This window comes from Muscardinus avellanarius (assembly GCF_963383645.1).
Source record: "Muscardinus avellanarius genome assembly, chromosome: 2".
In the NCBI taxonomy this organism is placed as follows: Eukaryota; Metazoa; Chordata; class Mammalia; order Rodentia; family Gliridae; genus Muscardinus; species Muscardinus avellanarius.
In genome coordinates, this window is record NC_137787.1 from 58,647,400 (window position 1) to 58,662,638 (window position 15,239).

General features: G+C 39.9%; 1 protein-coding gene across 1 annotated transcript in view; it reads left to right on the forward strand.

The window, feature by feature from the left end:
• The window catches only part of PDE11A (phosphodiesterase 11A), a gene marked incomplete at both ends in the record, with an annotated part of 418,278 nt that overhangs the window by 339,287 nt on the left and 63,752 nt on the right, over window positions 1-15,239 (forward strand). Inside the window, 2 exons of the mRNA XM_080689375.1 lie at window positions 806-896; window positions 4,234-4,334. Of these exons, the coding sequence (XP_080545501.1) occupies window positions 806-896; window positions 4,234-4,334 (192 nt within the window). The remainder of the gene's footprint in view (window positions 1-805; window positions 897-4,233; window positions 4,335-15,239) is intronic.

A 15,239-nucleotide genomic window follows, 5' to 3' on the forward strand; every position in this document is an offset into this window, starting at 1 on the left:
CAGGTAAGTGTTCAAGTTCACTATGTGAAGCAAGAGCTGAGATTTTATTCCAAATCCAGGAAGCTTTCCAGAGTTGTACATTGAGATATCACAGTGTGACCAAGGGATGGAACATTGTAGCGAAGGCTGTCAACCTTGCATGTAGAGTAGATAGAGTCGACTCTGCAGGGTAGCCACTGGGTCTGGAAAGTCAAACACATTTGGAATAAAAGAGGTGCTCTAGACTCTCTGAAGACATATAAGAATTAGTTCATGGAGACTATACTGATCCCAGAGCCAGAATTATGTACCCCATAGCACAAAGAATGGACCTAAAGCACTGTTCTACAATATAGTAATATTTATAGTGTTGTAACATATATCTTATAATCATATTTCTTCTCTCTTACTTGTCTGTAAATTTCTTAGAGATGGAGTGGCTTATTATCATCCATAGAATCCAGCCTACCACATAGAAAGTTCCTGAAAATTTTGCTTCAGAAATATGAAGCTAGCTATATACTGTGGCACAAGTCTATGATCCCAGTACTTCAGAAGTTGAGACAGGATTGCAGGTTTGAGATCAGCCTCAGCAATTTAGCAAGACCCTCAGTAACTTAGTGGTAAGACCCTATTTCACTAGAATAGAAAAGAATAAAAAGGGGTAAGGGTGTAGTTTGGAGGTAAAATGCCTCTGAGTTCAATCCCCAAAGACAGAAGAACACATGCAGTAACCTGAGAATGTGTCGTTGGCAATGGTTCTATGTCACAGGTAGGAAGAGCATTTGATCCAAAGGCTGCTAATTCAGCCTTCTTCCTCTTTCAGGAGCGGCTCTGCGCTGGCCCAGCTCTACGGAACATCGGCTACCTTAGAGCATCACCATTTCAACCACGCCGTGATGATCCTCCAAAGTGAGGTACCACTTTCACAATCTTTTGATGGCTGAGGACCTTGTTCAAATTCCTCCCGAGTTGATTCATTTGAGCTTCATTGTTGGTTCTAAAGCTTCACAGACACACAGAACCTGATGTTGCCTTTCTTAAGGGATGGAGATGCCCGGTGGGTGACATTATCCTAGTGCTGAGCAGCCCAAAGTCCCCATTCTGTGAAACCCAAAGCCATTTTAAAAGATAATAGAAGCAAAAACAGGGTGAGAAAGCTACACTTTATTAGCACAATTGAGAAACTATAAAAGATTAAAGAACTCAGAATGGCTGGTGGAACTAGTTTCAAAGTGAGAACTGCAAGTAAACATTAGAGCCAGGGCTAGTGCCATATGCCTTATTTTGCTTCCTGTGGCAATGCAGGAGTCAGAACTAGTTGTAGTTTTATACTTTTAGCTTTCCATGGAGGAAAAAAAGAAACCACTGACTGACTTCTGGCCGAGGCATCTGAGTTTTCCTGAGTAAAGGGGATGTTTAATTTTCTGCAGGCATACAGACTTTTTTTTTTTGAGGCCAGGAAGGGATCATCTGTTCCCCATTATTTGTCAGTTCTCTAGCTGTGCCATTAATTATTATTATTATCATCATTAAGGTCCTGCTTCTCTGGAACAGCATCATTAAATATGAAGATATTTTTCCTCCAGCCTGTCTTGAGAGAGCTTTCCTTTTGCAACATCATGAAAGCCTATGACCCCATAAAAGAGAGTCGGGGTTCCAGAACCTGGATGTGGGACTGGAGCTGGGCAGGGCAAGCCTGCCGGGGACAATGTATTTTCAGCTGGGGAATAAAGACCCAAGGTTAGGCTCTCAGCCAGCATCCTGGCATCTGTGGCTCTGGAAATTTCCTGTGAAAGCCATGTTTCAGTGCAGCGCCATGGAAGAGGGAAGGAAGACTGGAGGCACTTTGGTTCAGACTATATTTTCTGTACAAATTTATTTTATATAAAATATATATAATTTTACAGAAAATTGTATTTTCTGTAGCAAATTTGATGTTCCTGTATCTCTGACTCCAGAAAGCCCTGCCTTCCTACTAGCAAGGGTTAAAACTGGGATGGAGGTTTCATTTCAGTGGGAAAACAACGCCCACTTCTTCAGAGTCTGTGTGCTTATAAACCTATAACATGCCAGCCGCCCTTCCTTCGCTCTGGGTTCCTGGGTATGACAGAGACCAATGAGGAGGAGCATGCACCGAGCACCTGCTGCCCTGTCCTGATTCTGCCTCCATGTCCCCTTCTGTCCTGCTCATCCGGAAGGCAGACGTGCAGGCGACTGCAGAGAGGCTGGAACACTTGAGTGAGGTCTCCATAGACCTTCCTCCCTGCACATCACCTTCTCTTTCCACCAGGCCTGCTTCCCTTGCTGCCTAATCAGAAGGAAGAAGCAGTGTGTCAGGGATACTCAGGGAGCAGAACTTGAGGCACCATACAGGCCAATTTGCATATAAACTATACACGGATGCAAATTGAATTTTTTTAATTAAGGCTGATCTGGCTAGTTTTGTTACTCTGTTTGCTAGAAATGGTGTTAGTTACCTAAGTCCTTTAAGTGTAATAAAATGCACACCCTCACAAAATAACCAGTCTCTCTTTGTCTGATCATTAACTTTTCCTGTAACTTGCCCCTCCAGGCTGTATTTCTTTCACTGGGCACACTGGCTCTGTGGTTCCATCCATGTGACTATTTTCCATAGCTTCTGGCCACTTTTCCCAGGCCCCAGAATACCGTCTTGTGAGTGACCCATGGGGCACTGCTTAGGCAGAAAATCCTGGCAGAATTATGGTGCAGCATTTCTTTAGTTATTTGTCTTTTTCTTAATGGCTGAATTAAGGGTCTGGAAGAGTTCATTTGAAAATTATTATTAACATTGGACCCAGTCCCAGATGGAACCAATATACTCTAGTCTGGGATTCACCCAGTGAGATAAATTAACTACAGGGAACATATTATCATCTGGTGCTTGGTAAGAGATAATTTACTAATTGATATTCCAGTTTCCTCGAAAGAATTCATTTACCTCTCATTGAAGAGCATTTGGTTCTCAGGCAGTCACTTGCCCCTTTCCTTCTCCACTGTATTCTGGCTCTCAACCTTAGGTTAACACCAGCCTGCTTCCCAGCACACATGCCTACAATGTTCACATTTTATGCTTAGAAAACCTGGAAAATGAAAGGTCCTGACCTTTTTCAAAGCAAATTGTGTTATCATATTGCATATTTTTTTTTCATTTTCCTAAAAACAAAGAGTGGAGCTGCCAAGAGAATCTCAAACAAATTCTGTTGAAAACAAAGAATACTTTGAGCTGGGCATGGTGGCGCACACTTGTAATCCCAGCACTTGGGAGTCTGAGACAGGAGGATCACACAGGTTCGAAGCCAGCCTCAGCTACTTAGTGAGACCCTGTTTCCAAATAAAATTTAAAATAGGTCTGGGAGTATAGCCCGAAGGTAGAAAGCCTCTATGTTCCAACCCCAGTACCACCAAAAAAGAAAGAAAGAAAAGAATATTGCAAAGGTGTGGAAATAAAGCTGTGTTTGTGACCATTTTTTTAGTTAAAAGTCATCCTTTGGGTCCCACTACACTGAGAACAATGTCTTATGTATCCTACCAATTCAGTGTACTGAGTTTAGTCTACCACATGCTTCATCAAAGTGAGTCCTAACGGTTTAATGCAGGTCCCTCAGCCTCTGCAGGACTGCGTACTGGTCAGGTATACCTTTGTTGTGGGAGGTCTCCGGTGCATTGTAAGATGCGTAGTAGCATCTCCGCCCTCTCCCATCGAGTGACAGTTATGACCACAAACAACATCTCTAGATGTTGTCAAATGTCCTCATTGTCCAAATTATCCCCAGCTGAAAACCACTGGTCTAATGGATTTTTAACCTTCTTGAATCACTTGCTGCTATGGCAATTATCTCCAAAATGCTAAACCCTTGTTAGCAAAACTGGTATTTACTAGAGAGTCAGAGAGATGTCCAAATGTTTTGCTCACTTCTCTCCTGTGTACTTCCACAGTAAATGGGCAGGCAGGTGACATTGTTGGTACAAAACACATTGTTGGTACAAAACACATGTTTTTCAGAATTTCCCTTCCACATTATACATAATAAAATGCCCCTCAGTGGAACTCCTAAAAAATGATTCACTTTTGGGCTTTTTAAATTTTGCCAAGGGATCTGTATTTGAAAAATATTTGAAAAAAATAATTTTATCATGCTCTCAGCTTTTTTTTTCTAATATAGGAAAACCATTGCTCAACAATCACAGCTTTAGTGATGTCTTTTGTGACTTTTTACTTTCTCATTACAGGGTCACAACATCTTTGCTAATTTGTCCTCCAAGGAATATAGTGACCTTATGCAACTTTTGAAGCAGTCAATTTTGGCAACAGACCTCACGCTGTACTTTGAGTATGTATTGGCATTTGATCTATTTGACAAATGGATATCTAGAGTTCCATCTTATAATTAATGTTCAAGTCCATTTTGGGGGTTGACAGTTATCCTAGCACTGATATCAATGTGTATAAGGGCTAAGTTTTTTAGTTTTGTTTTCCCCTTAAATGAAGATATTTAGAGTATGTTTTTTTTAATTTATTTTTTCATTTTATTTTATTTTTTGGTGGTACTGGGGGTAGAACCCAGAGGCTTTCTACCTCCGGGCTATACTTGCAGACCTTTTTTATATATTATTTGGAAACAGGGTCTCACTAAGTTGCTGAAAGCCTCACTAAGTAGCTGAGGCTGGCCTCGAACCTGTGCGATCCTCCTGTCTCAGCCTCCCAAGCGCAGGGATTACAAGCGTGCGCCACCACGCCAGGCTTAAATTTTTTTAAAAGGAGTCTTTTTTTTTTTTTTTTTTTTTGGTCTTTTTGGACTGGGGATCGAACCGAGGGTGGTGCACTTGCAAGGCAAGAGCTTTGCCACTGAGCTACATCCCAGCCCTCTTACAGTATGTTTTTAAGCCAAGAGATTCAGGCTACAGTGGCAAGGTTTATATATTTTTCTGTTTTATGAACCTTGTTTGGAAGTCTTGACTCTGAAGCTAAATGATCATTTTTATCTTAGATACTTCCCAGGACCAAAACTTTAGACTATTAATGATAAGATCTATCATGACCTTGATGGTGATGATGAAGAAAAATATTCCTTGATGGACATTTGAATAGACATCCAAGGCCTTGCTTTTCTCTATTTCTCTTCTTTAAAAGAGATGCCCCAGCCGGGAGTGGTGGTGCATGCTTGTAATCCCTGCGCTTGGGAGGCGGAGCCAGCCTCACTGGTTTAAGAGACCCTGTTTCCAAATATAAAATAGGTCTGGGAGTATAGCCTGGAGATAGAAGGGCTTCCAGGAACCCCAGTACCACCAAAAAAATAATAATAAAATAAAAGAGATGCCCCTTTTCCCAACAGTTCAGGCCTTCCTTTTAGCAGTGTTCGATCCCAGTATTCTATCAGGTACCACCTCTTTTGGTAGCCTGGAAGTTTATTTCTCCACTGATATACACAGTCCTCTCCTGTGTTAAAGACCAAGCAGCTTCGTCCCTTATAAAATTATTTCACTTGAGCCAATGGAGACCTTTGTTTCCTTCTCAAATTGTCTTTATTTTACTGTTTAAGAATAGTACAGATTATTTTCTTTATTTAAATAGTCTTTTAGTCCAGTGTGGTGGAACACACTTGTAACTCCAGTACTTGGGAGACTCAGATAAGAGAATCGCAGGTTCTCAGCCAACCTCAACTACTTAGACCCTCCACAACTCAGTGAGACCATTTCCAAAAAATAAAGAATAAGCCGGGTATGGTGACACACACTTGTAATCCCAGTACTTGGGAGGCTGAGACAGGAGAATCGCAGGTTTGTGGACAGCCTCAGCTACTTAGTGAGACCACATTTCAAAAAAAGAATAAAAAATAGGGCTGGGGGTGTAGCTCAGAGGTAGAATGCCCCTGGGTTCAATCCCCAGTACCACAAAAAATAAAAAAAGAATGAAAATTGTGCTGGTGGTATAGCTCAGAGGTAGAATGCCCCTGGGTTCAATCTCCAGTACTGCCAATATATATATGGTTTATTGGTGCGTTGTAGTCTCATAATGCAATTCATAGTAATAGGGACATAGCATGTCCCAAGTGCACACAGCACTTGGTGAGCTTTTCCTCTGGCTCCCTCCACACTTCCTTCCCTGTCCTATATATGACATTGAGATTGTCATTGATAATTTCATATCAATGGAAGTGTCTTCTTCACTAATTCTCCCTCACTGCCATTACTACCTTCTCCTAAATCTCCTTTATTATCTCCTTTATTATCTGAAGTCCTTGTATCCCTATTACTCCCCAGCTTCTGCATATGAGAGAAAACATATGATCCTTCACTTTCTGTGACTGACTAATCTCACTTAACATAATGTTCTCCAGGTCTCTCCATTTTCCTGTAAATGACATAATTTTGTTCTTTTTATTTCTGAGTATCATTCTTTGTGTGTATATGCCATAATTGTATAATCCATCCATCTGTTGATGGATACCTATATTGGTTCTATGATTTGGCTGTTGTGACTTGTGCTTCTACAAACATGAATGCGCATGTATCACTATCATATTTATATTTCAATCCCTTTGGAAAGATATCAAGGAGTGGTAAAGCTGGATCATATGGTGGATCCATTTCCAATTTTCTGAGGAATCTCCACACTGATCTCCAGAGAAGCATCACTAATTTGCAATCCCACCAACAGTGCATGAAAGTTCCTATTTCCCTATATCCTCTCCAGCAATTTACTATTGTTTGTATTCTTGATGATTTCCATTCTAATTGGGGTTAAATGGAATCTCAGTTCCATTTTGGTTTTCATCTCCCTGATTGCTAATGATGTTGAACATTTTTCATATATTTATTGGCCATTTGTATTTCTTCTTTTATGAAGTACCTATTTAGTTCATTTGCCCATTTCTTAATTGGGTTATTTGGTCTTTTAAACTTAAGTCTCTTAAGTTCTTTTTATATTCTAGATATTTGTCCTTTGTCAAAAGAATAGCTGGCAAAGATCTTCACCCATTCTGTATCTTTTCTCTTTAACCCCCCCCCCAACCCCTGTCTCTTTAATGTGTGTGCCGGTAGGGATTGAACCCAGAGACATTCTATCTCCAAGCTATACTCCAACCCTATCTTATTTTTTATTTGAAAACAGGATCTCAATAAGTTGCTGACAACCTCACTAAGTTTCTGAGGCTGATTTTGAACCTGAGATCCTCCTGTCTCAGCTTCTCAAGTACTGGGATTATAGGCATAAACCACCACACCCTGCTCTCTTTAGACTTTTGATGATTTCCTTTGCTGCATAGAAACTTTTTAATGTAATACCATCCCATTTATTAATTCCATTTTAATTTTCTGAACTCTGGAGATCTTATTAAGAACAGTTCTACTAATGCCTATATGCTGTATTGTTGGTCCTATGCCCTCCTCTAGTCATTTCAAAGTCTTTGGTCTAATTTCCAGGTCTTTGATCCATCTTGAATTGACTCTTGTGAAGGGTAAGAGTGTAATTTCATTTTTTTTTTTTTGGTGGTACTGAGGTTCCTGGAAGCCCTTCTACCTCCGGGCTACACTCCCAGACCTATTTTTACATTTTTATTTGGAAACAGGGTCTCCTAAGCCTGCGCGCACGGCTGGCTTCGAACCTGCGTGATCCTCCTGTCTCTGCCTCCCAAGCGCGGGGATTACAAGTGTGTGCCATCACGCTCGGCCATAATTTCATTTTTCTACCAATGAATAACCAATTTTCCCAACACCAGTTATTGAAAAGGCTGTCTTTTCTCCAGCATGTGTTTTTGGCACCTTTATCAAAAGTCAGTTGACTAGAAGTGTGTAGATTTGTTTTTGTATCTTCTATTCTGTGCTATTAGTATGTGGGTATGTTTTTTGCCAACATCATGCTGTTTTTATTACTATAGCTCTATAATATAATTTGAAGTCAGACATTGTGATGCCTCCTACATGGTTCTTATTACTGAGAATTGCTTTGGCTATTCTGGGTCTTTTGTTTTTCCATATGAAATTTAGGAATGATTTCTCTAGCTCTATGAAGAAAGACATTGGTATCTAATAGGAATTGCACTGAATCTGTAGATGACTTTCGGTAGAATGGCTACTTTAATAATATTTATTCTGCCTATCTAAGAGAATAGGAGATCTTTCCATCCTCTGAGATTTTCTTCAATTTATTTCTTTAATGTTTTATAATTTTCTTGTAGAAGTCTTTGCCTCCTTGCTTAGATTCATTCTTAGGTATCTTATTGCTTTTGAGGTTGTTGTGAATGGAATTGTTTTCTGAATTTTTTTCAATAGACTCATGATTGTTGTGTAGGAAAGCTAATGATTTTTGTAGATTGATTTTTATCTCCCACTACTTTGCTGAATTTGTTAATCAGCTCTAGAAATCTTTTCGTTGAATCTTTTATTTTCTTAACACCCATTAACACTTTGAAGAACAGATCCATCTCCATGTTTACCAATATTGTATTCTCAGTGGTCACCAAAGACTTCTGATATTTTCTAGTCATTTGAAATCTCTAAAGGTTTATGGACTTTTAATTATCAATTTCCACGCTCTTTTTTCCTCCAAATCCAGCTGCCTTTCTCTCATTTTCTAGGCCCTTAATAGGTTTTTTTCTCCCTTTTCCTACAAATGACTTCTTGAACCTATGTTCTTCTTCTGTACTGAGACTTATTCTCCTAGCCTCCCTTCTGTGTTATCTTGACATAGGTAATTACCTATATATAAAAATCTCTCGAATAACTTAACCACTTCACATTGCAGACCCACATCGTCAACGTCCATCTCAAACACCTTCAATGTCTTCATTGCTTTCTGAGAGAGTGTAGGCTTTTTTCAACTTTCAAGTCCCTCCATAATGAACCCCTACCATTTTCTCATTCTTATCTTTCACTTTTCCCCTGCATGATTTATCTACTTTCACCAGACTAGTCTACGTATTAACCTTTTAAACACTATATCATGTCCCTTGTGTCTCAATCTTATCATCACACCTATATGCGACCTTGCCCCTCCACTTTCCAACTGGCTGAACTGACCACTCTTTAAGTCTCATTTCTTCTACTACTTTTCTAGAAAGTCTTGCACCTTTAAATCTTATTATAATTTGGTATTGTGTCAGTTAGAATTAGGTTCAATTGTAAGAAATAGAAAACCAGAAGTAATTGTGTCTTACTTCTCTGTCACATAAAAGAAGTCTGGAGCCGGGCGTGGTGGCGCACGCTTGTAATCCCAGCATTCAGGAGGCTGAGACCGGAGGATCACGGTTCGCAGACAGCCTCAGCTACTTAATAAGGCCCTCTGCAACTCAGTGAGACCCGGTTTCAAAATAAAGAATAAAAAATAGGGCAGGGGGTGTAGCTCGGAGGTCGAATGCCCCTGGGTTCCATCCCCAAACCTGTAAAAAATAAAAAATAAAATAAGTCTGGAGATCTAAACCCTATAGTTGGTAGAGGAGATGTATGGAATTTTCAGGGTCTCCATTTCTCCTACCTTCAAAACCTCACTTCCACCTCTTAGTCTAAGATATTTTCTCAATTTCCATAATTTCCAGTCAGCCATAATTTCCAGATTTCAGCCAGCAGAAAGAAAGGAGGAACAAAAGAAAAAAGGGGTAACAGGCATAATAATGTAAACTATCTTCTAAGAGTTTTCTGGAAGCTACCACATAGCACTTCAACGACATTTCACTAGTCAAAATTTAGTCACTTGGCCATGCCTAGCTTCAGGAAAGGTTAAAAAAGTAATACTTTATCTGGGTAGCTATGAGCCCAACTAAAAACCAGGCTTTCTGCCGGGCGTGGTGGCACACATTTGTAATCCCCGCGCTTGGGAGGCTGACATAGGAGGATCACACAGGTTTGAAGCCAGCCTCAGCTACTTAGTGAGACCCTGTTTCCAAATAAAATATAAAATAGGTCTGGGAGTATAGCCCGGAGGTAGAAAGCCTCTGGGTTCCACCCCCTGTGCCACCAAAAAAAAAAAAAAACAACAACAAAACAAAACAAACCTAAAAAACAGGCTTTCTAATACTAAAGAAGAAAGGAAGAAGGGATATTGGGGTAGATAATCAGCTATCATGCCACAGGCATTTATTGTCAAGTTCTGCTGAATGGCTCATTGCGTGGTATAGTGGAGGAATAAAGGCTTTGAGATTATATTAGCCTGAATTTTAATCTTTCTTTTGCCTTCTAGGTTAAATTTGGTGGAATGATTCCAAAGTCTGTATCTTTTCCCTCCTAATACTCTGCTAAAATTATAATAAATATTTTAAAGCTATACATCAGCAAGGAGAAAGAGAGAGGGCATATAAGTGACAAGAAATGCCAGTGCATTTATAGGAAATAAAAGGCAGGCTGATGAGGGGTAGGTGACCTAGCTGAATAGGAATAGAGAGCAGGACCACCAAGGAGGACAGCTCTGAGCAGTGAGCCAGTTTGCCCTGCAGTTATTTTGGGCATTGAAACAAAAAATACTGTGATAGGCAGATATGACACTCAAATATTAATATGACACTCAATTACTGAGACAAAAAGTACCATGAAAGGCAGCTAAGACACTCAAGGAGATTGCCAACAAGTCAGCTCACAGAACGCTAAGAGCTAACAAGGTCCTCTACCAACATAGCCAGGTAAGTCTCCTTTCCTTTACCTTGGGAGAAGGCCAGAGGTCTATTCTATGGAGCAGTGAAAAGAAAGGATCTGGACTGAAGAAAACCACAGGATGGGAATAAGACACAGGGCTCAGAAGTGCAGATACAGTGAGATGAAACCAGTCTCTGGATCTAAAACCCAGAGTCTGGAGTCTATAAGTCACACATCCTGAGTTGTCAGATTTAAAAAATAGAAATATAGAATGCCCAGTTAAATTAAATTTCTGATGAGCATTTAATGACCTTTCAATCCACATGTGTGCAAACACACATATATACATATATATGTATGTGTTGCATAGATGATAGATAGATAGATAGATAGATAGATAGATAGACATATTTGTGACATACTTATATTCATTTTTTAAATCTGAAACTCAAATATAAGCAGGCTTCTTGCATTTTACTAGCAGGTCTACTTCTCCACACACACACACAACTCCTACTTCTCCATTTAATTCCTTACTGTTACATACAAACAAACAAGTATCACATGACATTTTATAAGCCTCTGATATGAGAACCAGAGGCCCAAACAAGCAGGAACAAAATGAATTAAAAGGAATCAGGGAGAAGAAGAACACAGAACACCAAATCACTGTTATTAATGTCCCTGAAAAACCAAGATATTTCATCCATGAAATAAATATATGATGCTTTATGAAATAGTAATAGGAGCAACCATGATGGAAAAAGAGCTCTTGAAAATTAAAAAATGATGGCCAAAACTTTAAAAAGCAAATAATAGCACTGGGAAATACAATACCAAAAGGCAGCAGCATGGACAACACCGCTATATTTTTATTATATGCCTTTTAGTGCCGTTTGATTTATTAGCTATGTGTGTGTATTACTTTTAATAGGTATACATTTTAAATGATATAAAGTATACACTTGAATAAAAATCCTAGCTCTGCTGCTAACTAGCTGTCTGCCATTAGACAAATCATTTATCTCTCTGAGCCTCTTTTCTTCATGTGTAAAACAGAGATACCTACTTTATATGTCTTAAATGTCATATAAGTGGTGACATCCACAACCTCATTTGCTTTATAACCTAGCCAGTTTTGCATAATATGTGGCCCTTGTTTTAACCCAACTCTCATGACCTTCCATCTTTTTCTGAATTGATGCTCCTTGACTTGGGATTTATAGGAAACCCATATCCTTTTAATGTTTTTATGTCTTGTCCCTGACAACTGCAGGTTTTGTGTTATTTTTCTCAAAGTAGAAGCTTTTTCCAACCTAAGTCTCCAACTAACTCTTAAAGAGGGAAAAAAAAATCTCAACACTTGGAGTCCATTTATCAAGACCTGTTAAGGATGTGAGGAATTGCCGAGTGACTGCTGGCTTGCAGTCAAGGAAGTTGGTTGCAAGTCTCTTTCTCATTACTCTGTTCTTATCTTAATGCTGCAGCCCCAGCTAATGTTTGCTGACTCCCAGGGAAGCTGGCTTGCTCTCTATTTTGTCAGCATTATTGGTTTTAGAGGTTCTGAATAGCTGCCTGTTCTCTAATCTAGACCTCCAAGGGACTGGTTCACCTGTCTGTCTAAAGTTGCAGAAAAGTATTGGCATATTTTTAGCCAAAACACCCTTTAGATTAATGAGGAGAAATGCGGCTACTAGCCACTGTCACCAGATACTTTTACCTCACAAACTGTACTCATGAAACTGAAAGGGATCTTAGAAATGGTGTTATTAAGTCTTCTCCTTTATTTTGCAGGCTCTGAGGTCCAAATGGTTAAATAGTGCAGCTTTGAGTCACAGAAGAAATTATTAGTAACACTGGAACCCATAGCTCCTCTTCCATGGCTTTTTCCTCAATCACCATATTTCCTCTTTAGTAGAGGAATCAAGAAATCATTGTCACTTGAATTGGGGACCCATTATATGGCAGTTGACCTTCACAGATATACAGTATAAAATAAAAAGCCTGGGTTCCCAGTGCCCTCTCTCAGCCACAATTGGAGACAAGAGCTTGTATGTGATTAGAAATAAACCAAGAGTAAGCATAAGGTAGAGGGGCAGGACGGTGAAATGGGACACAAGGAATCCACAGGGACACAGCCCCTTGATGCTCATCCCCATGGCCAGCTGGGCTTGATCCTTCAGAGACCACCTGAGAAGTTTCACGTATTGTATCTCAGAATCGCCCACCAGCCTCCATCTCAGTCAGCCAACATTTGCTCTGATGGGTACTGACTCCCATGCACTGCCAGGTTGCATATGCCTGAGGGCTGAGGATTCCTACAGCTGTCCCCAGTCCCACCTGTCACATCAGAGCAGGCCAGGGCAGAAAGTAAGTGACAATCGGGGTAGGGAGGCACTGGCTGGAGAGAGGTGGGAACCAGGGAGGATGTGAGATGGCCCTTATAACTGGTTCTAAAGGTCTAGTTATGGTTGGTTCTTCTGCCCTAGTGACTACCCAAGGAGAAAGTCATGAGACAGTTGAGGAAACCAAAATGAGAGTACCCCACCCAGAGGTCACTCTAGAAATGGCCAGGGTGGGCAAAGAGAAGATTTCTGCCTGTTGGAGATGGGTTTATGGCTCATTTCTAGGGGCCAAAATTTCAGTTGTTATCAAAAGAGAAAAATGTCAAGTGCATGAAAATGTGGAAACACTTTTAAAACAATCATAGATGCTTGCAACTTTAATTTCTAATGGCTATGAATCCCCTCCAGAGTCCATGCCACAAATAGCATAAGAAAGCAGAATTCACCAGATTAACAAACAAACAAACAAACAAACAAACAAACAAAAGCCTTGGAGCGAATGTCTAGGTTTCATACTCCAAGTCTGGCGGTTAATTATTCAGTCTGATTTTCCAAGTCATTGAAAACTCAGTTACTGCTGACTGATTTTCTGAAATTGATTTCCTTTGCCTATTTCTGAGCCCCTGCAATGAATAAGGCTTTGATAATTAAATAGTAATTTCACTAGCTTGAGCAGAAATTAGATAGACCCTATCAGTAACCAACCATGTGACTTTGAGAGAGTCACTCACTTAATCTCTCTTTTTTTTTTTTTTTGTCAGCAGTACAAGGATAGGCGTTTTAGCAGTGCCATGCTGCTAGGGTCCTGTGGCAGTCAGAATACATAGATGAAAGAGCTTTGATAATTTAAAGCACCTTATAAAAAGAAATCATTCAGCCAGAAAACTTAATAAAATATGAACCATAAAAGATGGCACTTGGGTTGGGCAGAGAGAAAAAGATTTAAAATCACAAATGTTAAAACTTCAAAAAGGTGTCACAAATGCCCTATTCTATTTGTCTGCATGTAAGTCAACAGAGATGACCTATGCAACTTCCACAATTAGTAATAAAGACAGCAAGTGATATTTCCTTAATACATACATAAGAGATTTGCATATACCTTATTCCATTTAATATTAATAGCATTCTTAGGAGATGAGGTAATATAATTAACCCTGTAGTATATACAAGGAAACAGAGGTTTAGAGAGTGCATAGATTGCTCACAATGTTAAGTATATTTGGGATTTGAACCAAGTAGTGGGACTTCAGAATGGTTTTAACTCCTCCGCCATTTTCTCTGAAGCTATTAAACTGTTAGTTTAAGGGCAAACTGAGGCCAAGGGAGCACCCACATGTCAGTGGCAGCAGAAACTTATATATATATACATGCCTGAGGCTAGTCTCAAGTACACAAGGTATCAGGCGGATAACAATTCCATGATGTCAGGCTGCACCACTCCGGGCGTGGGATGGCCTGGAGGCCCCAGAGCACAGTTGCTCAGACACTTGCCTGGTGGGCACAGGCTGTGTTTACACAGCGCTAACTCTCTCTTCTATCAGGCTTCTCTGAGCCCATACTGTGATAGGCGTTACCACTCCCGATGTCACACTAGACGGGAGCCCCAGAAATGAAGATATCTTACTCTTTAGCTCACTTTTGGAGCCCCCAAACCTGACACAATGAATTCTCAAAATATTATATTTTTTATATTGAATTCTAGTATCTATTCACAAGGTTAATATTGTTATTTATACCTTATAGATAGGGACACCAGGCTTACTGAGGCTGAATAATTGGCCCAAAGTCAAGTCTCTCTAATTAAGTCTCCCTGTCATGATGCCTCAGGCCACTGTTTAAGCAGAGAATTATCAAATAATTCAGATTTTATAAATCCATTCAGGTGCTTGGTACTTTTCACATTGGCTTTCTAAATAGAGCAGACTCATCTTCAAGTCCCCTTTGTGTTCTACAAGCATTCATCAGCAATTACGGAAAAGGCCAGAGTAGTGGTTTCCTTGACTTTGTCTTTCAAAGGGATGCGATAGGTAGCATTTCTCAAGAGAATCTAATGATGGCAGCAAATTGTGCCAAAATATTTTAGATCATTTGGAAAAATTAGAGTAATATCAAGACAATTGACTTTAAAATACAGTGGCATTCAACAAACCTTCCCACTGCTATGCAGATAGAAATATTCACTCGCCATTCAAAAAAATATTTACAAAAACCTTCCCTGTTAGCCGGGTGTGGTGGTGCACACTTGTAATCCCAGCATTTGGGAGGCTGAGACAGGAGGATCGTGATTCACAGACAGCCTCAGCTACTTTGCAATTCAGGCGCTTT